Raw genomic sequence first — 27,500 nt, forward strand, 5'->3', positions numbered from 1 at the left:
GCGGGCCGTGTTGCTGTCACATGTTTATGGTTTCTCGTTTAGCTCCGTTAATGTTACGCACTTTGATGGCGGGCTGTGAACGACCCGCCTCCGATGGGCAGTAAACGTAATTGAGTTAACGGCACATGCGAGAAAAGCATGCACGTCTTACTGTACAGCCGCCCTAATGAAAGCCAGTTGAAATGGCATTATGCAACAAGATGGATGTCAGTTCTCCAACAATAAAACCTACAGATCGCAGTCTGTCACATTGCTGTCTTTATTATAGGATCCAAACCCACTACACTACACACTGTGGGGATTCAAAAGAACATATCGTTGCTGTCAGGCAGAAACCAGCTAACTCCATTGTTTTTCTTTTTTTTTTCATAAATCAGTGCTATTGAACACCCTTTACCTCTGCGTGTTGATCAAAACAACATTGAACCAATGTAAAGTATTAAAAAAGTGCTTCCTCAAACGTTCTGCTAAACCAGCTAACTCCACCAAAGGGGGGTGGAGTTAGCTGGTTTTGCTGACTCCAGGCTCCACCCCCCTCTGACCTCCAACCTCATTGTGAGCCTGGAAGTCCATTTAGCTGTTCTCATCAATGATGAACAAATCATCCTAACTCCACTTTTTGTTTATTTATTTTTTTCATTTCCTGATAAATTAACATTTTGGAGTTTGTTACTGCTGGACAGTAGAGATATCCTAACTTTGTTGTGTTTTTCCCCCCGTAAATTAACGGCCTACTCATAAAACACGGTCCGATCTTGTCGATATGCTGTTTATGCATTTTTTTGCATTAGAATCCTGAAAAGTAACATTTGCGGACATAATGAGGTTTGCACCCGACATAGACGATAACTGAAGAGGGAGCTGTTGGCTGTAAGCACTTAATGACAGGACAGTCTGAACTAAACACCTGTTTTATACACAGTGCAGTCAACAGCTACAACTAGCTCACATAAACTCATACATTAGCTAAAACAAACAGTTTGGCTGGCAACCAATTAGCTGTCCCTCCAGGCAATGGGATCTAGACTTAACATTTATATTTTTTTATAGCCCTTCAGAGCAGCCCAGGGCCTTTGCCTTTTCGTTTATTTTTCGTTGTGTAATGCACATTATGAAAATATGCAAAGAAAACATCTTTATCTGCTAGGGAGCCTTACTCAGACTCTACGCAATCTAGCCCAGCACACAAATACTGGCGTTAGCTTAGAGCGGTCTTAAAACTATTAGCACGCTCTTATTTCCTCTGGCAGAAATTTGTCATTAACAGTTTTCCCTCTCATTCATAATCTTCACATTGTTTTTCAATTGGTGTTTTTTTTCTTCTTTTTTCTCGTTCTTCGTGGTGAATGGGGTTTTTGTGAAGTCGTGTCTCACAGCGTCTCGCACGCATCGTCCTGCACTCAGTATGACTTGAGGGACAGGAACTCGGGAAGCGTCCAATATTTAAAATGTTAAATGAATTCATGACACTAAAATAATTGCAAATATGAAGTTGTAGACTACGGTTTTCTGAGGACACTCTCTTACCTCTGGGCCTGTTTTTAAAGTCAAATCAAACCCAAATCAAACTTTATTTATAAAGCACATTTAAAACAACAGAAGCAATAGTCAGTTCCACTAACTTGTCCACAACCCCTGTACAACCCTTATAAACTGCTCCATCACAACACGCTAGTTATAGCGTATTTACACATTCTACCATACATATTGGACAAAATATACATTTATTTTTGACATATGCAAAACCATCCCGTCTCTCCAGTCAGCGGTTGCTTGTGTATCGCCGAGACCAGGGGTTCTCAAACCTTTTTATGCCACGACCCCATTTTATGGTGAATCTTTTTTGGCGACCCCACACTTTATTTATAGTGCAATGTCAAAGTGGACATAACGAATGTCTTAAAATAAAAGCATACATTGACTGTATCAAACAGGCACCGGGTTCACACACGCACACGCACACACACACACACACACACACACACACACACACACACACACACACACACACACACACACACACACACACACACACACACACACACACACACACACACACACACACACATTAAAGCGGTGATTCCTGCAGATTTGTAAGCTTATCTTATCAATGAAATATTGTAGCGCTGCCCCCAAAAACCAAAACTTGGCGACGCCGACGGCAACTCCCCTCCAAAATCAGGAGTGCTATCGGACCCCACACATCTGTCATGGGCAGTGGTGGAAGAAGTACTCAGATATTTTACCTAAGTAAAATTAGCAATACCACAACATAAAAATACTCTGTTACAACTAAAAGGCATGTGTCCAAAATGTTACGTGAATAAAAGTACACACGTATTGGCATCAACATATACTTAAAGTATAGCAGATCTACTAGCAGATCTACAAGCTCACAACGTGTCACGACGCGACACGTTGTGAGCTTGTAGATCGGTTATTTTCAAATAGCCTATGTATAACATAGGGCTAAAGTGCTTAAGGTACGTGTCATCTAACTATATAAATGGCGAGCGACTTCCGCACCCTAGGTGCGACACCCCACAGCTCTGTTATCGAATAAACAACGCACCGCCAGACCACATGTCGCCAACTGACTCGCCACGGCGGCCGCGCTGAATTTACGCGTCGCGTAGGGGACATCTCATTGCTCACTACACCTTTTCCACCGCGCAACATAATTAATTCTACTCACCAAATGTCGGACAAAACGGAAGGGGAGGCAGCTTCGTACCGTTTACCGTGCACACCACCGACACCGCACGGCGACGGGTTTCGCCGAAACAACACGAGCGGCCGCCATTGCACTCTGCCCATGTCCTCCACAACAGCACACACACAGCTCCTTTGCTTCAACCCCCCCCCCCTTCTTACGTACCTCCTTTGTTCCACCCAGGCCGTTACTTTCACTTCACTCATGTCTCGATCACAATATGTCCGTCCTTCACGTGCCATGTTCATCCCAAACACACAAACAAACAGCCACAGACCAGCACGCTGCCCACGGTAATCTGGTAAACAAACCTGCCTAGGTTCATGACACCACAGGACTCGACAGTGATGTCATCATTATGCAACCCGGAAGTACAAATACCAAGGATAGGTCAGTGATGTCAGTCGGGTTGCCAAGTTTGCTGCCAGGTTTTAAAAAACAAGCGACAGAAACAAGCAAACCGTGCATGAAAAAAAAAAAAACTGCCGAAGGGGTCCGCCATGTTCCAGGGGGGTCCCCGGGGGTCCCAACACTCACAGGGGTCGGCGGACCACCAGGGGGTCCGCGGACCACCAAAGTAACAATCACTATTAACTTTTTTTTTTCTTTTTTTTTTTTTTTCCTTTTGGACACTTTTACTCCGGCGATTTGGGTACCCCAATATACACGCACCCACGCTGGGCCCCGTGCGCGGCTGGGGTTGAGGGGGGCGTAGCCCCCCGAAACTCTAGTAATATCATAATTTATATCTGCAAAGTAAAAGTACAACATTTGCCTCTGAGATGTAGTGGAGTAGAAGTAAAAGTATCGAACATTGGACATACTCCAGTATGCCTGAGCGTTTCTAGCCCGTACACCAAATGGACGAGCCTATCAGCGGCGTCGCTAATCGTTCTGTGATTGACAGCGACAGTTGGCCAATCAGGTGAGCCCGAATGAAGCCGAGTGCAGCCTGAGTGCAGCCGACAAAAGACGAACGGCAGCCATTGTTGTTTGTGCGAGTGCCTTCACTTCTTACTTTCGGTTTTAAAACGCTCTCAAACGTATTTTTTGAGGCACGGAATTTACTTTTAAGATATCGTTTGGATAGAATTTAGTTGTTTAACTTCATATATGTGGTCAATTAGTCATGACAGAGCCTATTTAAAAATAAAAATGTAGAGAACCGGCTGGGGCGGGCAGTGACACGCAATAACGCATGTATCCGAATAAGGCAACCTATTTTGGGCATGGCCGTCTCAAAAGTCCCGTTGCGTCACATTAGTCGGAGGTGGTAAAAATGAACTGCTGATTGGCTGAAGGGGAACAACGATCATTGGCTGATGGGGTTGTCAGTCAACGGTATTACTAATATTGCAGAATGGGCGATCATGCCAGACTCACTCCTGAAATCAAATGGAAATGAGATTTCCGGAGGGAGGGTTTACCAGGCTAGGTCTCTCCACTAATGTCTCTTTTCTCTTCCTTCCCCTCCCATCACCATCTTCTCTCCTCTGCCTTCCATCCTTACCGCTCGCCCGTCAGGACGGGCGCCTGCGGGTCAACGACCAGCTGACGGCAGTGAACGGCGAGGCCCTGCTGGGACGCTCCAACCACTCGGCCATGGAGACGCTGCGGCGCTCCATGTCCTCCGAGGGCAACGCCCGCGGGACCATCCAGCTGCTGCTGCTGCGCTCTGGAACACAGGTACACTCACACACATGCACGCACGCACGCACGCACGCGTGCAGGCTATGAACAGGCTCCAGAGGTGTAATTGCGGACAGATATTTTTGCTATAATATAGCAGACTAGAAAATAGTAGCGCTACAAGCTCCCAACGCGTCGCAGCACGACGCGTTCGGAGCTTGTAGATCTGCTATTTTCTGCGCTCGCTGTGTGATGCTGGTAGGAGTGTTGAGCATGTCAGCTGCAAAGTGACTATGCCTGGATTCCAAATGCGTTTAGATCATGTGTATCAAAGGGGCTATACAAAATTACAAATGTTTTTTTGTCGGGATGCGGAGGTTATTACGATGTGTCGATGTACACAATGTGAAAACAGACCGCTCACAACACGTCATGAGCTTGTAGATCTGCTATTTTCAGCAGGTTCAGTGAAAATAATTTAGTTGCCATCAAGGCCCGCCAAAAAAAAAAAAATAGTCGACTAAATCAACTGTAGATTTAGTCGACTAAAACTAGACGAAAAGTAAACATGCCGGGTGACTAAAATATGACTAAAACTGAACCGAATTTTATTCAAAAGACTATATGACTAAAACAAAATCTAAATGTGATGTCAAAATCAACACTGCTTCGCAGACCATGTTATTTTGTCATTCAGCCTTTGCTCCATGTCCTTTCTCCTCAGACGGGCCCCGTCGCCTCTCCGGAACCAACCGAATCCTCCACTTCCTACCAACCCAGCCTCTACCCGCCCGCCGACACCCAGGTACGAACGGACGACGACCGCCATCGCCTCCTCCTCCCACAGCCTCCGCTGCCGCGCCGCTCCTCCTCGCTCCTCCCCACGCTGCGGAGGAGGGCCTCCGAGCCCCTCCCGCACGCCCACAAGCTGCGGGACGCGCAGCCGCAGGGTGGCGTCCGCCCGGCGCCCGGCCGATACGCCTGCTACGGCTCGAGCCGCCCGGGGGACTCGAACCTCCCGGGGGATTCGAACCGCACGGGGGAGAGGATACGCAGCGGTGGCGGCGGCGGCGCCCGTGGCCCCGCGCAAGGGCACGTGGGTAATAACGCCCGGGTCGAGGCCCACCACAGGATAGAAGGGTACAGGCAGGGTGACATGTCCCATAGTCTGACGCTGGGCGACGTGCGTTTAAACGGGGGAGGGAACCCAAACGGGGCGAGGCACGCTCGCAGCCGAACGCTGGACAACGTGCGTGCCGACACGCCGCTGGACAATGCGCACGCGCGCAGGGGCGTGCCGTCCGGCGGGCGAGCGCAGGGCGGCGGCGCGCCCCGGCGCGAGGGCGCTCAGAGTCGGAGTTACGTCGACAACATCCGGGCGATGGCGGGACAGATGTACGGTGAACCGCACGCGCTCAGCAGGATACCCACGCGCAGCCAACACGCCAATAGAAACACGCACGTGTACGCGGACACGCGCACATACGCAGACGCGCACACGAACAGCAGGATACCCACGCGCAGCCACCACGACAATAGAAACACACATGTGTACGCGGACACTCGCACGTACGCCGACACGCATAATTACGTTCACAATCAGTCGCTGACCAGGCGCCACCGGCTCAGGTTCTCAGACGGACTCTGATACCAGGGATGTTGAGGACGATTATAGGGAAATTTCACGTCTCATTTATTGTGGCCAAAAAATTTGATTAACGGTATTACCGCGATGATAAAAATTCGCTTAAAACCTTTAAAATTGCACTTTTGTGAACCATTTCAACCTCAGTATCCCTATTCTTTGGGGGAACATTAGCCAAAAGTAGCATAACATTTTTGGCGAAGAGAAGCCAACTCAGGTCTAGTGTATTTCGGACAATTTCACAACGAATTTAAATCTCTGCGATATGATTATTGTGAGCGTTTTATTTTCAAATTTTTTTTTTGCGATAAACGATAATAAAGATTATTGTCCTATCCCTATCTGACAGTCGGTTTGTATTTGAGTACACACTCGTGTAGGAGTAAGCACGTGCATGCGGCTCAACTGATATATGCAAACACCGTGGAGCCTGATTTCGTACGTAGTTGCGCGCCAGTGTTGCGTGCAGAAAAACAGACGATATTCAAGCGTTGTGAGCTTGTAGATCGGCTGTTTTCCCCTTTAGAATCATTGTATCTTTTGAAGCATTTCTTAAAAAGTACCTGAAACCTTTTTTTTGGTTTTCCTTTGGCAAAAAACTCTAGCTAACCTTTAGCACTCATGTTGACATTACCCACAAGCCCTCTGTGCAGTAGCCCTTCAAATCTTCACCATTGTACCTCTCTGCTTTGAATTGTTTGTGTTTTCCTTTTAACCGACTAAAATTAGTTTGAAATTCACATTCACCTTTCTACTGTATGCATTTTCTTCACTTTGTGCTCCTTTTGCGGTGATAACTGTACAATAACTTTATAGAGCTTTCTTCTCCCGTTCTGTGTACCGAATGTATGTTTTGGCTTGCTTTTAATCTTCCTTTTTTTTAAGCCTTGCTTGTACTGGGTTCTTTTCTGTTCTGTCCTTCTTCTGAATAAAGTGACATACTGCAAACACTTCCTCGCATGCCTGTCTCTGCTCCGGTGTGTCGACTGGACTTTCAATGGCTGTCTTGCTTTTTCCCTCCTGTTTAACCCATTAAGACGGGGAACGCATATGTGTGTGTGTGTGTGTGTGTGTGTGTGTGTGTGTGTGTGTGTGTGTGTGTGTGTGTGTGTGTGTGTGTGTGTGTGTGTGTGTGTGTGTGTGTGTGTGTGTGTGTGTGTGTGTCATTTTTAGATGTATTTGGGCTATTTTTGAAGAAAAAAAAACGTTGTGAAAATGTGTGCAAATCTTTGAATATATATATACATTTTTAACTCCTGGGGGGGGTCCCTGGAAAAAAATATTTTCAGATGGGGGTCCGTGGCCAAATATATATAATTTTGGGGGTCCTTGACATGATAAAGTTTGAGAACCACTGATATAGTATAGCAACGTGAGTTTAAAAAGAAAAACAAAACTGTTAGCAAAGAATATCAAAATCAAAAAAAGTTAAAAACAAATATATATATATATTTATATAAAATGGTAAATGGTAAATGGTGCATTTATATAGCACTTTTATCGTAAGCGCTTCACAGAGATTGTGCATTACATTCATCCATTCACAACATTAATACGATCAAAGATGTGCACAAATGTCAACGATTTTTTAAAAATAGCAGATCGCGCTATGAGCTTGTATATCTGATATTTTTGAATAGCCAAAATATTTGTTTTTTTTAAATTACACAGATGCGTTCCCGGTCTTAATGGGTTAAATAATATGTATGTTAATCTCACCTTCTCTCTCTCTCTCTCTCTCTCTCTCTGGGCTGGCCGTAATTCCCTCTTTCACTCTGTCCTTCAATACTCTCTCTCACACACACACACACACACACACACACACACACACACACACACACACACACACACACACACACACACACACACACACACACACACACCCAACGGAATGGCAGGTAATACATATTTCATATGGGGATGATAAACGCTGCCAGGCCAGCTACCCTCGGCCTTACTTTATATTCTGTTGCGACGTGCGAGACGGGGGTTCGCTTGCCAAAAATGAACAGATCTACAAGCTAATGTACGTTGTTAGCTTGTAGATCTGTTCTTTTTTGGCAAGCGGCCGTCAAACTACAGTGTATGTATAATTATTATTAAAGGTGTGTGAAATATCTATATTCTCGTCTATATTCTGGTAGTAATCATTGCTATAACGAGTTTGTTCAGTAACAGGGGTCTCCAATTTCTAAGAAAACACATTTTCAGGTGGGTCACCAATATCAACCAATCAACCCATTTATCAGCTTCACCTATATATAATGTTGCAAAAAAATGTTTTATTTTTGTTTCCTTTACTTTTATGTTTTATACATCACTTCCAACACACAAGAGGAGGTTGAATGAACTGAAACCAGCACACCCCGAAAAAATATGTTGGGAATTGATTGCATGAAACAATCACCTGTGCGTCCAGTCTCAATGTTGGTAAACAAATAATTGGTCTATATGCATACTAATTATTTTATATCCCCTTAATCCTACTCAGCGTTGTTGTCGGGCAGAAATCTTGCATCTCCATATTTCAACTGTTTACCGTGTTTTCTTAAATGAATGCCCAGAATGCAAGAGTGTCACACACACGTAGTCAAAAAACGAGCTCACAATGTGTTTCGATGGGGCATGTTGTGAGCTTGTAGACCAGCTTTTTCACTATTTTTAGTTTTTTATGAAATACTACAAACAGGGAACGGTTTTGGACTCATACGGTTTCCGCCCGGCAACAATGTTATCCTATCTAATCACATAGTTCCTTCTTTAACACTGAACAGTAGTCATATTATTACTCAGTGGTTGAAAGTAACTAAGTACATTTACTCAAGTACTGTACTTGAGTAAGTACCATTTTGAGGTATTTTTTACTTCAGTGGAGTATTCCCAATTTTCAATACTTTTACTTCTACTCCACTACATCTCTGAGGGAAATATTGTACTTTCACTCCACTGCAGTTATTTGAAAACTTAAGTTACTAGTTACTTTTTAGATTTAGACTTTCTTTACTGAACATACAATAACCACTTAACACATTGAGTGCCTTAAACGGTCCGGACCGTTTTTGACCCATTTTTATTTTTATACGTGGGGCGCTCTAACGAAACTTTGGGATCATCCAAGGAGTCTCTGAGAAGGAGAGGCTGGGTGTGTATCCATGTCAAAAATCCTTCCGGTCGTCCGCTCCAATGTTAACTCCTTGACTAAAAGCTTAATATCTTTTTAACGTGGTGGAAATGAGCCGTTTTCGATCGGCGATCACTCTGCAATGGAGGATTGCGTAAGAAATAATATTGTTCCAGGCGTTAGTCGGGACCCTCCGCCGTCTCGCACGCACACTTTGTTTACATGCACGTCCTCGACGGGGCTTCTATACAGCACGAAACATATCAACGTAAGTGGATGGAAGATATAAAGGCACTGAACATACCCTATTTTAAGCTATACATATATTTCAGCTATTTGAAAATAGACGATTTACAAGCTCACAACGCGTCACAATTGTGAGCTTGTAGATCTGCTATTTTCAAAAGATGTTTCTACATTTTGAAAACTTGAAATGGGATATTCTGCCTAATGAGTACCTAATGTGAGTACTTCCACCACTGTTATTACTGATGCCTAAGCGGTAGTCATATTATCACTGATGCTAAACAGTAGTCATATCATTCCCTGTAATAGGCTCTATTCACAGCAGCCATATTATGAAGACATTCACAGGTGTTACCAATGATACTAATGAAGGCTCTGTTCCATTCTGGTGAAACAGAGTCAGGGTGCTGATGTTGTGCATGTTGGCTCACTGGAAACACTCTGCTACACCAGTGGGTCTACTACAGTTGGGGTCCAGGGACCCTCATGGGCTTCCAACTGGCCCCTTACGGGTGTGTAACTCTGAGATTGTACAAATGGAACCAAATGGACCCGTAAGGGTCCATTTGGTTCCATTTGTACACTCTCAGAGTTATGGGGGTCGTGAAAACCACTGCTACACTAAATGGAACAGAGCCTTCATTAGTATCATTGGTAACACCTGTGAAGGAAGTGATAATATGGTTGCTGTGCATAGAGCCTATTTGGTTAAAAGTACGAGTCAGCCAGGAGTACTAGTACTCGTATTTTTAGACTGTTACTGTCGCTCAATGAATTGACACACTTTTTCCCCTCCGTTGGGTGTCACACGTTTTGAGGAGTTACATAAGCACTGAATCACTATTCATGAATGTACCATCATGTGACAGTTATCTAGGTCATACGAATGCATTACATATCATGGTTAATGTGTACATATCAACTGATTTATTCCTGGAATGTGGCGCTGTCGTACCTTAATTATGCACTTCAGTACACCTACTGTGTTTTCATTTAGTGTGTCCTTGGCATCCGCTACGATGTACTGTACAGTTGTTTAAAGTAACTAATTACATTTACTCAAGTATTGTACTTAAGTACAATGTTGAGTTTTTTTTTTTTTTTTACTTTACTGGAGTATTTCCAATTTTCAGTACTTCTACTTCTACTCCACTACATCTCAGAGGCAAATATTGTACTTTTACTCCACTACAATTATTTGGAAACCTTAGTTACTAGTTACTTTGTATATTTTGATTACTATTACAAAACATACAGTAACCACTACAGCCCCATTGGCCTCTTTAAAATAGCCGATCTGCAAGCTAACAATGCGTCGCGATGCAACGCATTGTGAGCTTCTAGATCTGCTATTTTCATTTGTATCCATTTCATACATTTGAAAACGTGAAATGGGATATTCTGCATAATGAGTACTTTCTACTTTTGGTACTTTAAGTATATTTTGATACTGATACTTTAGTACTTTTACTTAAGTACAATTTGAATTCCGGACTTTTTCTTGTAACAGAGTATTTCTACAGTGCAGTATTGATACTTTTATACTTAAGTAAAACATGTGAGTACTTTTTCCACCTCTGGTATTGTACGGCAAGATGGACAGATCGAATAAATATGGCATATATTGTCGCTGTCAGCCGTGAACATTGTATGTCCCAAAATGATAACCTGTGTTCCAAAGGATCCAATGTAGTTATATTATTTAGTCACACATATGGGTATGAGGTCATTCATTTATCGGAGCCCAAAAATGTAAGGGATACGTCACCCCCTAAATGTTTTTTTTTCTATCGATTAGTCACCCCATGGAGACTTGAATTCATGGATATTTATTTTTTTTGGGTCGCATTCATAAACCGATAATTTGATGACCAGCGAACCGGTAGGAGACACAGATACTCTCCTTTGTGTCTCCTGCCGGAACCGCTGCCTACCGTTCCGCTGGTCATCAAATTATTTGTTTAGGAATAAAATATCCATGAATTTAAGTCTCCATGGGGTGATTAATAGAAAAAAAGCCATTTTGGGGGTGAACTATCCCTTTAAGTATGATGCAATATGGGAATACAAGGTAACACAAGTACATATAAATGAGGCATAACTTCAATCCCAATCCTAACCACGACCTGATGTTTGTCCCCAATCGTAAGACTAACTGTATAATACAACCTATTCCTAACCATAAAATAACCATTTATCTTATCCCAAATCCAGTGGTGTAAAGTAACTAAGTACATTTACTCAAGTACTGTAATTAAGTACAATTATGAGGTACTATTACTGTACTGGAGTATATCCAATTCTCAATACTTTTACTTCTACCCCATTACATCTTGGAGGCAAATGTTGTATTTTTACTCCACTACAATCATTTGAAAACGTTAGTTACTAGTTACTTATATAAATGATTACATTATAAAACATACATTAACCACTATAGCCTTATTTTATACCTAGGCTATTTGAAAATAGCCGATCTACAAGCTCACAATGCGTCACATCTCGACGCGTTGTGAGCTTGTAGATCTGCTATTTTCAAAAGAAAAAAAAAAACTTTTACTGTTGGTACTTTAAATACTTTTTGATACCAATACTTTTGTACTTTCACTCAAGTAAATTTTGAATTCCGGACTTTTCCTTGTAACAGAGTACTTCTACATTGCAGTATTGATACCTTTTACTTAAGTCAAATATTTGAGTTATTTTTCCGCCACTGCGCGAATCCTGCTATATATGTGGGGAGATGCGGGCCTCAGGAACACACACACACACACACACACACACACACACACACACACACACACACACACACACACACACACACACACACACACGTATTAAAAAAAAGGTATTGTTATCCTCCGGTTAAACAGTTGGGATTCCCTGAAAAGGACCCTAATAGAGACGTTGAGTGTGTGTGGACAGATTGTGACAGCGGACATCTGTGTGCTGTCTGCCATTAGACCCTGACCATATGAGACCGTGACGGACCCTTTCAGACCTATACACACACCATTGTTCTTATCGGTGTTCAATCGGACGCGCTCTGTGTGTGTGTGTGTGTGTGTGTGTGTGTGTGTGTGTGTGTGTGTGTGTGTGTGTGTGTGTGTGTGTGTGTGTGTGTGTGTGTGTGTGTGTGTGTGTGTGTGTGTGTGTGTGTGTGTGTGTGTGTGTGCGTGCGTGCATACTTGCATTACTATACTTGTGAGGACCAAAAGGTCCCCACATGTATAGTATAAAATGAGAAATAAGACCTTGTGAGAACTATTGTCCCGCTCCTCAACAAGAGAAATGGATGATTTAAAGGCATAAAGCATGTATATGTAACCCCAAAAAACGTCCCCGGTCTACCAAAACCAGCTGTGTGAAGTAACAAAGTGCATGTACTCTTAAGTACAATTTTGAGGTATCTTTACTTTACTGGATTTCCAATTTTCAGTACTTTTACTTCTACTCCACTATATCTCAGAGGCAAATATTGTACTTTCACTCCACTACAATTATTTGAAAACTTCAGTTTTCACTCACAATGTGTCGTGATGCGACGCATTGTGAGCTTGTAGATTGGCTATTTTCTTGAAAACTTGAAACGGGACACTCTGTATAATACTCTTACTTTTTGGTACTTTAAGTACATGTTGATGCCAATACTTTTGTACTTTTACTCAAGTAGATTTTGAATTCCGGACTTGCACAGAATATTTAAACTTTGCAGTATTGATATGTTTACTTAAGTACAAGATTTGAGTACTTTTACCACCACTGACCAAAAAAACACCAGAAAACACAGACATTTCACGAAATCTACAAGCTCTATGTAAGATCTGCTATTTTCAGCTACGTTCAATCCCGTCGTAAAATGTTGATGTCCTAACAAATATAGAAATCCAAACGTGTGTTTTTTGTGTGCGTGCGTGCGTGCGTGCGTGCGTGCGTGCGTGCGTGCGTGCGTGTCAGCCAGCCAGTCAGTCAGCCATGCCTGTGGCTAAATGCTATGAAAGGCAGGCCTATCTCTCTCAGTGTGTCGCAGCCTAAACAGCATATCATCTCATTGTGATGGGCTCCATGGGGTCCCCACCATGAAAGCCCCCCCCCCCCCCCCCCCCCGCCGTCCCCCTCTAACACCTTTTCACCCCTCTCCTTCTCGTCTCTCTCTCTCTCCCTGTTCACTGCCCCCCCCCTAGCCAGAGCAGAAGACCCCCGTCCAATCCCGTGGTGGAAGGAGTACTCAAGTAAACGTAGCGATAGCACAACATAAAATACTGTGTTACAGGGAAAAGGCCTGTATTCAAAATGTGACTTGACTAAGTGTACAAAAGCATTGGCATCAAACATTGTATTCTTTACTTTTCAACATTTGTCAAACTTTGTCAAAACATACTGTAGCTGATCTATAATTTGTCACAATGTGAAGCATTGTGAGATTATAGATCAGCTATTTTTGATTAGCCTAAGTATACACTAACATGCTTCAGTGGTTAATGTATGATTTAGAATAATAAGCTAAATTTACAAAGTAACTAGCAACTAAAGCGTTCAAATAACTGCAATGGAGTAAAAAGTACAATATTGTCCTTTGAGATGTAGTGGAGTAAACGTATGAAGTATCAAAACAAATTGAACGCTTAAGTAAAGTAAAAGCACCTCAAAAAGTACAGTACTTGAGTAGCGCCTCGAGAAACAAGGTTAGCATGTAAACAATGAACCTAGCATCAGTCTAAACACATTGGTTCTCAAAGTGGGGCCTGGGGACCCCCATGGGTCCTTGGCCGGGTACCAGGCGGTCCACCGCAAAATAAGTCAATATAGTGTCACAATCATTTTAGCCACTTTAACCATTATTGTATACTTTGGCTATTCAAAAATAGCACATATGGGGCACCCGCTGGCCTAGCGGTCCAGGCGCCAAATACATAGCATTGTGGTGGTCCTTGACATGAAAAAGTTTGAGAACCACTGGTCTAAACAACACATCTAAATTCAGTGGTGGAAAAAGTACTCAAATGGTTTACTTAAGTAAAAGTATCAATACTGCAATGCAGAAGTACTCTGTTACAAGTAAAAGTCCGGAATTCACAACTTACTTGAGTAAAAGTACAAAAGTATTGGTATCAAATAAGTACCAAAAGTAAGTACTAAATGTTTGAAAACAGCAGATCTACAAGCTCACAACACGTCGCGATGCATTGTGAGCTTGTAGACCGGCTATTTAAAATAGCCTAGGTATAAAATAGGACTAAAGTGGTTAATGTATGTTTTTATAATGTCATCATATCTACAAAGTAGCTAGTAACCAAAATGTTCAAATAATTGTAGTGGAGTAAACGTACAATATTTGCTTCTGAGATGTAGTGGAGTAGAAGTAAAAGTATAGACAATTGGAAATACTCCAATAAAGTAAAAGTACCTCAAAATTGTACTTAAGTACAGCAGTTGAGTAAATGTACTTAAGTTACTTAACACCACTGTCTAAATTACATTCTCTGTTGTCAAAAAAGAAAAAGAAAAAAAGAAACGAGAAATAAAACCAGCCGTTTTATTACGAGAAATAAAACCAGCCATATCTTGGTCAGTCGCCAGCATCAATGGATAGAGGAGGTTGGCAAAATTGGAGTAAATGTACTTTCTGCCAGAGACGAAGCCCCCCCCCCCCCCCCCCCCCCCATCCAATCTCTTCCTTCAGAGACCCTATTGTACGTAGACCCCTCCTGTGTCCTCCAGGGATTACTGTGTGTGTGTGTGTGTGTGTGTGTGTGTGTGCGTGTGCGTGTGTGTGCGTGCGTGAAGCCCACAGGCGTGTGTGTCACTCTGTGGGGACAGACTGAGGGACTGATAGGTGAACGCAGGGAGGTTGTCACACATCTGACACAGAGCTGTCACTAAAGTAACATGTAAATAGACACTATCATAAATATACAGTACACGCATTCATATTGCTATAGGTATGAGTACATCAACGTTTTGAGACAGCTGTTATTGATGCCATTTTGTTTTAATCGTTTTTTTTTTATCCCTAACCCACAGGGGTTAGGGATAAAAGAGCTTGTAGATCGACTATTTTCGGTTTCCGGCTTAGGGATAAGACCATAAGACCCTTTTCTCTTTTGAGGAACATTGTCCTAACAATGTCTATTTCCCAAGTACACACACACGCATGCGCGCGCACACACACACACACACACACACACACACACACACACACACACACACACACACACACACACACACACACACACACACACACACACACACACACACACACACACACACACACACACACAGAGGGGTCAGGTTGACAGACAGCTAGGATGTGTGTGATCGTGACAAATAAAGATCTAAGGCAGGTGCTAATGACACCCTGGGGACTGCAGCGCACACACACACACACACACACACACACACACACACACACACACACACACACACACACACACACACACACACACACACACAGACACACACACAGACCTTAAATCAGACATCATGAGCCCTTTCATTGTTATGTTTTTATCCCAGGATAATTAATTAGTTATCATAAGTGTGTGTGTGTGTGTGTGTGTGTGTGTGTGTGTGTGTGTGTGTGTGTGTGTGTGTGTGTGTGTGTGTGTGTGTGTGTGTGTGTGTGTGTGTGTGTGTGTGTGTGTGTGTGTGTGTGTGTGACAGCTGTAGTTCCAATCTCTTGGACCAAAAAAAGACTCCTTTCATCCTCACACTTCTATTTCCCATCAGCCTTCACTCTTCTTCCCCATCTGGGTGGTGTTGTGTAGCCTGTATATTTATGATAGTGTCTATTTACATGTTACTTTAGTGACAGCTCTGTGTCAGATGTGTGACAACCTCCCTGCGTTCACCTCATCAGTCCCTCAGTCTGTCCCCACAGAGTGACACACGCCTGTGGGCTTCACGCACGCACACGCACAGGGGGACACTGTGGGCGTGTTCTCCCCTCCGCGTCATCAGTGCCCATACCCTAGGTAGGGTTGGTGAAAGGGCCTACTCTGTGTGGAGTGTGCATGTTCTCCCCGCGTCTCCTAGAGTAGGTAATACCCTCACAAAAAACATGCAGTAATCCTGGTCACTATACTGCCTCCCCCTGAGTCCAGGGCGCCTGATGGAGGGGAAATGAACTGTTCGGAATAATGTGTTCCTTCCACGCGCTACGTCCAACCGGGGAAACTCCCCCCTGTCGGGTGATAAGAAGCGGCCTGCTCGCGTCTCATGCATTGAAGGAGGCATGAGCTTCAGCTTGGGCTCTCCCTAGGCTGGCAGAGGGAGAGTAGCACCCAGGATTATGTAGGCAATTGGCAGTGGGTGAAAAATATGGGTGACAGAATCGTGGGATAAAATTGTTTAAGTAAAAAAAAAGAATATAGCTTGTGATGTGATTTTCTAAATCCTTTAACATTACATCGGACGGGGCTGGGTTTGTTGTGATCACGTTATTTCCACGTCTATTCTTCTCTGGAAGTCATATAGGATCACTCAGAGGTTGGTGAAGAGCACCCTCTAGCGTAAACACTGAAAACACCAGCATACGTCAACATATGTCAATGGCGATCAATGAGTTAACCCATTAAGACCTGGAACGCATCTGCGTCATTTTTTGATTTGCGCAAAAAAACATTATTTTACACTTTGGCTATTAAAAAATAGCAGATATGCAAGCTCATAGCGTGGCACAGAGTGCCGCGCTACGAGCTTGTAGATCTGCTGTTTTTGAAAAATTGTGATTCACAAACTTTTTTCATGTCAATCACCCACAAATTGGCTTTTATTAGCCCGCGGACCCCCATTTGAAAAGATATGCCAATAAGAGAAGAGAGAAGATTTTTCCGTCTCTAGCAGTGATTTTCAACGATTTTAATTTCAAGGACCCCCAGTTTGACATGCATTAGGCTACGGACCCCTATTTAATGGAATTTCTATCTTTGGGACCACAATTTGTATTGTAAAATCAATGTTAATTTAACCCTAACGGGTGCATTTCGTTCCATTTGTACACTCTCGGAGTTACAGACCCATAAGGGTCCAACTGGTTCCTAACTATCTATCATTTAGCTGGGGACCCCCTGGGACTCCCTCAAGGACCCCTGGGGGTCCCCGGACCCCACTTTGAGAACCACTGGCCTAAGCCACTAACGTTTTAGGCTGCAAACCCCCGAAAATAATCATCAGAGACGAATCAAGGAGAGCTCCTTCCATGCATGAGTATGTGAACAGTTTTACAACAAATGCATTAGTTTATTTAGCATAGTTGCACAGCAACTCGACTTGGTTGTGCAGGCACATCGTGGCGACTACTTTATTGTAGAAATTATCCTTGTAGCAAAATTTTAATTGTGATATGTCTATGATTTTCCTGTTCAAATATTTGGTGATCATTCATTTTAGAATGGCCATGAAGGCTGCTTTATGTCGTGCCTAACAGCGCGCCATAGCTGTTCCAAAATGAATGGTAAACCACAGCCTCGTGTGGCTCATTGCTTTAGTACCGGGGTCTTTGACGTTTTCCAGCCCAAGGACCCCCTAGCTGAGAGACGGATGAAGCGGGGACCCCTATACGTATTGTCTGTGCACTTGGTCAGCTCTATTTTCCCTCTACACCAACATATCCGAAAATAGCCGATCTACAAGCTCACAGCGCCTCGCGCTGCGAGGCGCTGTGAGCTTGTAGATCGGCTATTTTCGGCTAATGTTCGTGTTCACACAAAGACTTGGCGGACCCCCCTGTATTAACCCCCTAGGGGTCCCGGACCCCCTGTTGAAGACCCCTGCTTTAGTATATGTATTATATATCTAAATACAAGCAACATACATCTGCATACGCTCTAGGTTTGAGGTGTAGTTGTACCTTCCATGCATAATGCACAGCCACTTCCTTCTTTGTGCAGGTGACTACTTTCTTGTAGAAATTAGTATTGTATTGAAAAACGTTTTAATTGGTATTGATTGATTGAATATGAAACAGCATTGAGGTATACAATAAGACATGCAGGCTAAAAGCAGTGGTGGAAAAGTAGTGTTTTACTTAAGTAAAAGTGTCAATACTGCAATGTTGAAGTACTCTTGTAGATCTATTTAAAAAAAAAAAACTATTTTCATACATTTTACACATTTGAAAACTTGTGAAATGGGACATTCTGCTTAATGAGTATGCTGTACTGTTGGTACTTTTAAGTACATTTTGATACCAATACTTTTGTACTTTTTAATTCCGGACTTTTACTTGTAACAGAGTACTGCTACATTGCAGTATTGATACTTTTACTTAAGTAAAACATTTGAGTACTTTTTCCATGACTGATAGGTAAATATCAAACCTGGCAACCGTCTAAACGCCATGCGAACGACTCCTCTCTCCTCCCTCTGCGTTAAGCAGGAGTTCCAGGAGGCGGCCCCTCAGCCTCCGAGCCCAGACTATGGGTACCAGGGGCCTCCAGACGACGCCTTGGGGCCCGCCCATCCCACAGACCTGGAGCTCGACCCGAACGGACCGGCTCAGCCTGCCATGATGACTAACAGCCATGGTTATCACGGCTACGAAAGTGGTGAGTACACACACACACACACACACACACACACACACACACACACACACACACACACACACACACAGTACGCATAATATCGGTGCATTGAAATGATCTGGATAGAACAACAGTAGCAGGAGCGTGTTTGTGTGCTATACCCAAGCCAGTGATATTTCTCTGTGCCTTCGTGCACAAGCGTAACCGTGTTACTCTACTTCATCACATGACGGTGCCGCACACTGAAAATAGCAGATCTACAAGCTCACAACGAGCCGCGTCCGCGACGCGTTGTGAGCTTCTCGATCGTCTATTTCCGGCGAGCGACGCCGGAAAGCGACAAAGTATAAAACCGTCCGTATCTCTCCGCAGCACGGCAAGCCGAGCCGAGCCGAGCTCCGTGACATTATTTTGACACTGTTTTTTTGGGTCAACGAAACCGCCGAATCGCATCAAAACAGCGGCAGATTAAAAAAAGGGAGCACACACACACACACACACACACACACACACACACACACACACACACACACACACACACACACACACACACACACACACACACACACACACACACACACACACACACACACACACACACACACACACACACACACTCCCACCCTCCCATCTTCTCCAAGGCTCTGTTTTTTTTTACATTCTCTCTCTCTCTCTCTCTCTCTCTCTCTCTCTCTCTCTCTCTCTCTCTCTCTCTCTCTCTCTCTCTCTCTCTCTCTCTCTCTCTCTCTCTCTCTCTCTCTCTCTCTCTCCCCCTCTTCTCTTTCATTCTCGCCCCTTGCATATTTACGACTGTGGAAAAGGCAAGTCATTAGCCGTGTTTTTTTGTTTTCTTTTCTACGCGCCGCTTTAGCTTTTCATGTGCAAAAAAAAAAAGAAAAGAAAGAAATAAAGGGGGGATCTGACCTCGGAATCATTAGCGTTGATGAAACCCGCTCCCCCAAAGTGGGCCAGATTTGCATACCGGGAGGCCTATTGTTTGCGTCCGTGCGCGCTCACACACACACACACACATGCGTGTGCACGTGCACACGTGACGTTAAAAAAAAACAGAGACTTAACAAAGTGTGTTAAATTAATTCTTCAGCTCGTTCCGTCTCTCTCTCTCTCTCTCTCTCTCTCTCTCTCTTTCGATGTCTCTTGTCTCCCTGGGGATGTTTCAGAGCCCGTCTCCCCAAAGTGTTCCTCCTGTCAATTCTCCGTCAGAATAGTGGTGGGGGGGGTGGGGGGGTGGGGGGCGTAGCACACAAAAGGCGGTACAGTGGGATGTTATTATACGCCGCTCAGCGTCTATATGCCGTCTAGGCTTTCAGACCTTTTTTTTCTATGGGTTTATGGAAATGATATTGCGAGAGAGTTGAAAGGCACTCGGATTGAGGGGTTTTGTATGGAAATGTTGCATTGTGGTCTCTGCATGTGTGTGTGTGTGTGTGCACGCGTGTTCATAATATGAAGGTTATGTGCATGCATGTGTTGTATTATGTATTTGTGCTTGGGCACGTGTGTGTGTTGTGTGGGCGTGCACATGTTTTGTGTGCGTATACGCGTGTAGAGTGCATTGCACCGCGTGCGTGTATGTGTGCATGCGTGCGCACGTGTGTTTCATGTGCATGCCTGTGCGCATGTATGTACATTAGTGTGCATGAGTTTAATATGCATGCGTGTATACGCGTGTGTGTGTGCGTTAGTGTGCATGTAACGTGTGTGCTTCTTTTGTGTGTGTGCACTTTTCTGTATGTGGCGGTGCACGTGTGCGTACATGAGTGTGCGCGTGGCTTGTTAACTTATGTGCGTGCGCGTGCCCCCACACACACACACACACACACACACACACACCACAATCACCACACAGCCAAACAGGAATGAAGCCCACCAAAGCATCTCTTCTCTTTCTGCTGTTTCTCGACCAAGTTGTCAGCATATCTATCTATAAGTCACAAAATATGTGCGTGTCAGTCCGTCCGGCATAGCTCGGAGGGCGATGGACCAAACGGTCTCAAATTCGGGGTGTGCATGTCTCACAAGACCCCTTGATGGAACGTGCCGAAAGGCAATTGCGGGGGACACCTACGGTTTCCGAGAACTGATAAAGCATGTATGCTGAGCGGCCCTGTATAGGGGAAGATGGAGAATCTGGGCTTTCTGAGAAGGCCTAACTGACCTAAGATTGGCGGAGCTTCCTGATAGGCCAAGCAGACCCTTAGCTTGGCCTATTGCTTTTTGAACTGAATCTTCGATTCGCCGATCTACTAAGCCTACAGCGTGCCGCGTCGCACGCTTGTAGATCGGCTATCGTCAGCGAATGTGTTAGATGTAGAGCGAAAACAGAAAAGACGCTAGTATAGAGCCCTGAGGTACTCCGATCAACCGAATTATACGGGGTATAAGTGGTTAACCCATTAAGACCTGGAACGCATCTGTGTCACTGTAGATTTCTTTGGCTATTCAAAAATAGCAGATATACAAGCTCATAGCGCGGCACCGAGTGCCGCGCTATGAGCTTGTAGATCTGCTATTCTTGAAAATTCGAGATTTTTTTTTTTTTTTTTCAAAAAACTTTTTTTTAAGAATCGCCTCAGGTCTACTCTGGGAGCTACTCTCAAATAATTCCTACAGCATGCATTCGTGCAAGAGACGCAAGTCTCTCCTGACGCTGACCTTGACCTCTCCTCTCTCTCCTGGCAGTGGCCCCGTACGCGTCCGCCAGCACCGACGGCAGCCGCTACGGCGGGGACGAGGAGGACGAGGAGGAGGAGACGGACGAAGACTTCCCCCCGCCCCCCTCGCCGGGCGCCGTGGCCGAGATGAACCGAGAGATGGCCCTCCCCCCGCCTCACCACAGGTGACCTCCCCCCACACACACAAAGACACACACACACGCACACGCACACACACACACACACACACACACACACACACACACACACACACACACACACACACACACACACACACATTTGTATTATTATACTTTTGAGGACATCCATATTGTAGAAATGTGGTTTTATGAATGCAATTTTTTCCCCAACCGTAAACCCCCAAATAGCCGATCTAACGGCTCACAATGCGCTTTGAGCTTGTAGATCTGCTATTTTCGGTGCACGACTCACCTAAAATTTTGAATATTTTCCTAATTGTAAACTAACTCTAAAACTCATTGTTGTACCATGAAACGACCATTTATTTTGAGAGGACCAGGAAAATGGTCGTACACACACACACACACACACACACACACACACACACACACACACACACGTGCACGCGTGAATTATTCTGTAATAATGGAGCAGTGTTGGCGGGAGATAAAAGGGCCGTCATTGGCACTAAATATTACCCAGCATGCATTATTTAGGCGCGCGGACGGCTAATTGCAGTAGCAGCCCCTCTTTGCATTATGCACAAGTAATCACACTGATGCCGTAATGAAGAGAAGCCATATGAATGCTCTCCGCTAATGTGTTGTAATTGCCCTGACCGCTCACCGCACTCCCCGTTATTAGCAATATTCCTACAGAATGCCTAATAATTCCATAACCTCCCAATGCCATGTTTAACCCATTAAGACCGGGGAGCGCATCTGTGTGTCATTTTTAGATTCCTTTGGCTATTCAGAAATAGCAGATATACAAGCTCATAGTGCGGCACCGAGTGCCGCACTATGAGCTTGGAGATCTGCTATTTTTTTAAATTGTGAAAATCTTTGAATATATAATATGTATATTGATATATGTATTAGTTTTATATATATATATATATTTTTTTTTTAAGCGAACATTTTTAACTCAAATCTATCCTTCTGGGGGTCCCTGGAACAAAATATTTTGAGATGGGGGTCCGTGGCTAAATACATATAATTGTAGGGGTCCTTGACATGAAAAAAAAAATAACCACTGATTATAGCAACATCATTTTTAAAAACTAATTAAAAAAACTGTTAGGATGTAGAAGACATTTGTAGAATCTCCCAGAAGCAAATTGAGTTACAAATGTTTGCTTTTAAAACAACAAAAAAAATAAAAAATAAATAACACTGATTATTTCCCGGTCTGAATGGGTTAATTACCCCCTCTTTCTCCCCAATTTAGTCGTTAAGACTTGTTATGTCGACCGATTCCTCCCCGCGCCCATTTCTGTTGTTGTCACTGCTGCTGTATCCTAATGACTCACCTGCCAGTGAGGAGCCCCCACCGGGAGGACGTGTAGACCCTTACTGGTCCATTTGGTTCCATTTGTATATATACTCTCAGAGTTATAGAACTATTAAATGAAGAGTATTAAATGAAGAGTTATAGAACCATTAAATTGCCCCCAGCTAAATTATTGATAGATGGGAACCAAAATTTGCTTCCTAACTATCAATAATTTAGCTGTGGACCCCTTCGGAACCCCCTCAAGTGTTGGGGGTCCCTGGACCCCACTTTGTGAACCACTGAGAATATGTTTAGACCGCTTTAAATGCTGAATCGACGGTAAGGACACTGCCTCTTTAAAAAAACATTACAAAATATCACGTTCAAATAATTACTGTTTTAATACCCCAAGTTAAGCTCGCTGGAAGTTCCGAATGCCATTATGCTCGAAAATGTAAATTAATTGGGAGTCTATTTAAAGGAGGCTAAATCCCTCTCAAATCCCTGAATGACTGGGTATGCTGCACAGTAGTGAAGATAAAGAGGACATTTGGCTGCATTCAACCCCTCGAGAGAATACAGATTTTTTTTTGGGGGGCTTGAGGGAGAATGAGTGAATGCACAACAAACCCAGTGCCTGCCAAACGACTTCAATGCAGGACAACACATAAGGACAACTTTAGATACTTACATAATGGTACTTATCTAGACACCACTATCAGTTGCTTTAAAAAATAATAATGATATGGAAATGACTTGAAATGAGAAAACGTTGTGCCATAACCGCTGAGTACTTTGAGTACAATATTGGCCTATACATGAACATTGCAAATGTCTAGCATTCAAAGCCAGTTACAATATAATGCTCTGGAAGTCTTTCTACTGTTAAATATTAAATTAAATGTATATTGACGACCAGACCAGGCCAAAGCTTAACAAGTTCCAGAAACGTCAATCAACCAATCAAAGTATTTCTACTCTTCTGTACTAGTGTACATATTTGCCTAATTGCAATTATTTGAGATACAGTGGTTACCTGTTCATTCTTGCACAATCTTCAAAAAGGTGCCCCTGGATCCCAGTGGATAACCCTAGGTACCTCTCCGTACCTCTCTAAGTTAACGCCCCCAGATTCTCAGCACCGCCCCATTTAAATGTGTTGTTTTATTTCAACGTGTAGTGTGGCCGTTCAGCCACAGTGTGGCGATTTCGGCAGCTGAGCCGCCCTCGCTCTCGCTCTCTCTCTCTCTCTCTCTCTCAGCTCATTGTGAGCTTGTAGATCTGCTATTTTTGAATGGCCGAATTGTATATTGCGTACCAAAAAATCCTGAAAGGGGCGTCAACAAGTGTCATTTGGTAGCGGGGACATCTTGGTGGGGTACAAACAGGTTGACTTAACATTGACCCCCACCAGTATGTCTGCAGCTACTATGCCACCGTTACCCCCCCCCCAAGCACTACTGTATATAGGGCTGAAGTGGGTAATGTTATGGTTTGTAATAATAATCCAAATCTACAAAGTAACTAGTAACTAAGTTTTAAGGTTTAACAAAGTTTTCAAATAATTGTAGTGGAATAAAAAGTACAATATTTCCCTCTGAGATGTAGTGGAGTAGAAGTAAAAGTACTTAAAATTGGTAATACTCCAGTAAAGTAAAAAATACCTCAAAATTGTACTTAAGTACATTACCAGTGTACTAGAGTAAATGTAGTTACTTTACACCACTGAAAATAGCACATTTGGTTAGATATTTTTTGTAGAGAGCAGATAACAGAAGAGCCCCGTGGGACTCAACCAAGTAAAGGGTTTAAGTGGCTGATAGTTCTTAAAGCTACAAACCCTAAATGTTATGTCTATACAAAATGTATACAAAATCCTTTGAAAATAGCAGATCTACAAGCTCTCAACGCGTTGCGAGGCTACTGAGCTTGTAGATCTGCTATTTTCTTTCAGTAGCATTCGAGTTGACACAGTGAAACACCACTTTACACACACACATCTAGACAATGACATGCAAATTAACTGGTTTAACACCTTGGCCGTGGGCTTTTGTTTGTTATTATTGCAATAATGTGTTACATAATCGTCATAATTATCACAATCATTTCCATGTTGAAAAATCTTCATACAGTATATTTTCAAATTCAAACATTTAAAAAATTGTGTAAATATCAGATCTACAAGCTCAAAATGCATCACATTGTGACACATTTTGAACTTGTAGCTATCTCCACTATTCATGTTTTATTTGTTGTATTGTATAACGTAAAGAAATACTCAAGTAAAAGGCCTGTGTTCAAAATATTATTTGAGTAAAAGTACAAAAGTATTGGCATCAAAATATACTTAAAGTACCGAAAGTAAAAGTACTAAAAGTGTTGTGAGCTTGTAGATCGGCTATTTTCAAATAGCCTAGGTATAAAACAGGGCTGATTGATTGATTGATTGATGTACTTTATTTAGTAAGACATGAGAACAGTACATGACAGTACATAACAGTACATGGAAGTAGAAATTCACAATACAAGGTCTACTAAACTGGATAGCTCATTAAGCACTAAGCTTGTTTAAGATGAGATCCCCATGCACACAAATCATGATGACATATAAGAGACATACAGATCGCTACTATACAGAATGTCATACAATCAGTTTACAGGTTACTGGTATGAAGAGTGAAACATATGTACAAAAGTAGAAAGAGAGTGGGCGGGGGGGTAGGGGGGTAGGGGGGTAGGTTAGGTTAGGACATGGGGAAGGTTAGGACTTGGACATGCAGGGGCCATTTTTGAATTGCAGCCTCCTGAAGGTGTATCTTTAGGGTGGTTTTGAAAGTGAGTAGGGTTTTACACTCCTTTACTCCTTTTGGTAGGGCATTCCACATTTTTGATGAATAGCATGAGAACGAGTTCATTCCCTTTGTTGAGCCAAATCTGGGTTGAACATGATTTGTTGAGCTGCCTCTGGTGTTATGATCATGGACTTTAACATTAACATTAACATTTTGGAAGTATTTTGACAAATACAGGGGGATCCCAATGTTGTGGTGTATCTTGAAGACCAGGCCCATAGCAAGTTGCTGTACTCTGTCCTCAACCCTAAGCCATCCAATCCTAGCAAAATGAGCAGGGGTTAGATGGGTTTTGTGATTGAGGCCAAGAAGTAGCCTTACAAGTTTGTTTTTGGGATGTTTGGATGTTTGGATGTTGGCCCCTGCAAGAATCTTCAGAGTATTCTTACTGACTAGACGATCAATCCTCCTAAAGTGGTTAATGTATGTTTTATAATATAATAATTTATATCGGCAAAGTAACTGGTGACTAAAGTTTTCAAATAATTGTAGTGGAGTAAAAGTACAATATTGTTCTCAGAGATGTAGTGGAGTAAAAGTAAAAGTATTGAAAATTGGAAATACTTCAATACAGTAAAAGTACCTCAACATTGTACTTAAGTACAGTACTTAAGTAAATGTACTTAGTTACTTTACACCAATGATCACAGTGATCTGAGCAACAATGAATCGTCAAGGAAAAATGTCATAATTGTGACGGCCCTGTTCAGTGTGTGTGCATGAGATGTAACAATGAACCTGTGTTGCATGTTGTTGTCAGAGAGATGGACATGACCTCCTACATGTCAGAAGAAGGCCTGGCAGACACGTATGTGACCAGGCTCATGGACAACACGCCTCGCAACAGAGCCTCCAAGAGCATGGACCTGGGTGAGCGCATGCACGTGTACACACACACACACACACACACACACACACACACACACACACACACACACACACACACACACACACACACACACACACACACACACACACACACACACACACACACACACAGTCAGTGGTGGAAAAAGTACTCAAATGTTTAATTAAAAGTATCAATACTGCAATGTAGAAGTACTCTGTTACAAGTAATAGTCAGAAATTCAAAATTTACTTGAGTAAAAGTACAACATTATTGGTATCAGAATGTACGGTACTTAAAGTACCAAAAGTAGTACTCATTGTGCAGAATGTCCCATTTCACAAGTTTCAAATGTATACACATAATTTGAAAATAGCAGATCTACGAGCTTTTGAGCATTGTGCGCTTGTAGATCTGCTATTTTCAAATGGCCAAAATGTATATAGGGCCGAAGTGAGTAATGTATGCTTTGTAATAATAATCAAAATCTACAAAGTAAGTGAAAATTTCAATTAATTGTAGGTGAGTAGAAATACAATATTTGCCTCTGAGATGTAGTGGAGTAGAAGTAAAAGTATTGGACATTGGGAATGCTCAAGTAAAGAACAAATACCTCAAAAGTGTACTTAAGTACATTACTTACAGTAAGTAAATGTGCTTAGTTACTTTCTACCACTGAGACACACACACACACACACACACACACACACACACACACACACACACACACACACACACACACACACACACACACACACACACACACACA

General features: G+C 43.0%; 1 protein-coding gene across 4 annotated transcripts in view; it reads left to right on the plus strand.

The window, feature by feature from the left end:
- LOC311041079 (partitioning defective 3 homolog B-like) overlaps nucleotides 1-27,500 on the plus strand; it is a 336,525-nt gene that overhangs the window by 140,195 nt on the left and 168,830 nt on the right. For 3 of the 4 annotated variants that reach the window (XM_084051519.1, XM_084051520.1, XM_084051521.1), the window contains 5 exons: nucleotides 4,238-4,399; nucleotides 5,067-5,147; nucleotides 18,731-18,902; nucleotides 21,585-21,741; nucleotides 26,645-26,754. In XM_084051519.1, the coding sequence (XP_083907645.1) occupies nucleotides 4,238-4,399; nucleotides 5,067-5,147; nucleotides 18,731-18,902; nucleotides 21,585-21,741; nucleotides 26,645-26,754 (682 nt within the window). The remainder of the gene's footprint in view (nucleotides 1-4,237; nucleotides 4,400-5,066; nucleotides 5,148-18,730; nucleotides 18,903-21,584; nucleotides 21,742-26,644; nucleotides 26,755-27,500) is intronic. The other variant, XM_084051522.1, reaches the window with a different exon arrangement.

The sequence above is a fragment of the Gymnoscopelus microlampas genome (genome assembly GCF_963454915.1).
Source record: "Gymnoscopelus microlampas genome assembly, chromosome: 24".
Classification (NCBI taxonomy): domain Eukaryota; kingdom Metazoa; phylum Chordata; class Actinopteri; order Myctophiformes; family Myctophidae; genus Gymnoscopelus; species Gymnoscopelus microlampas.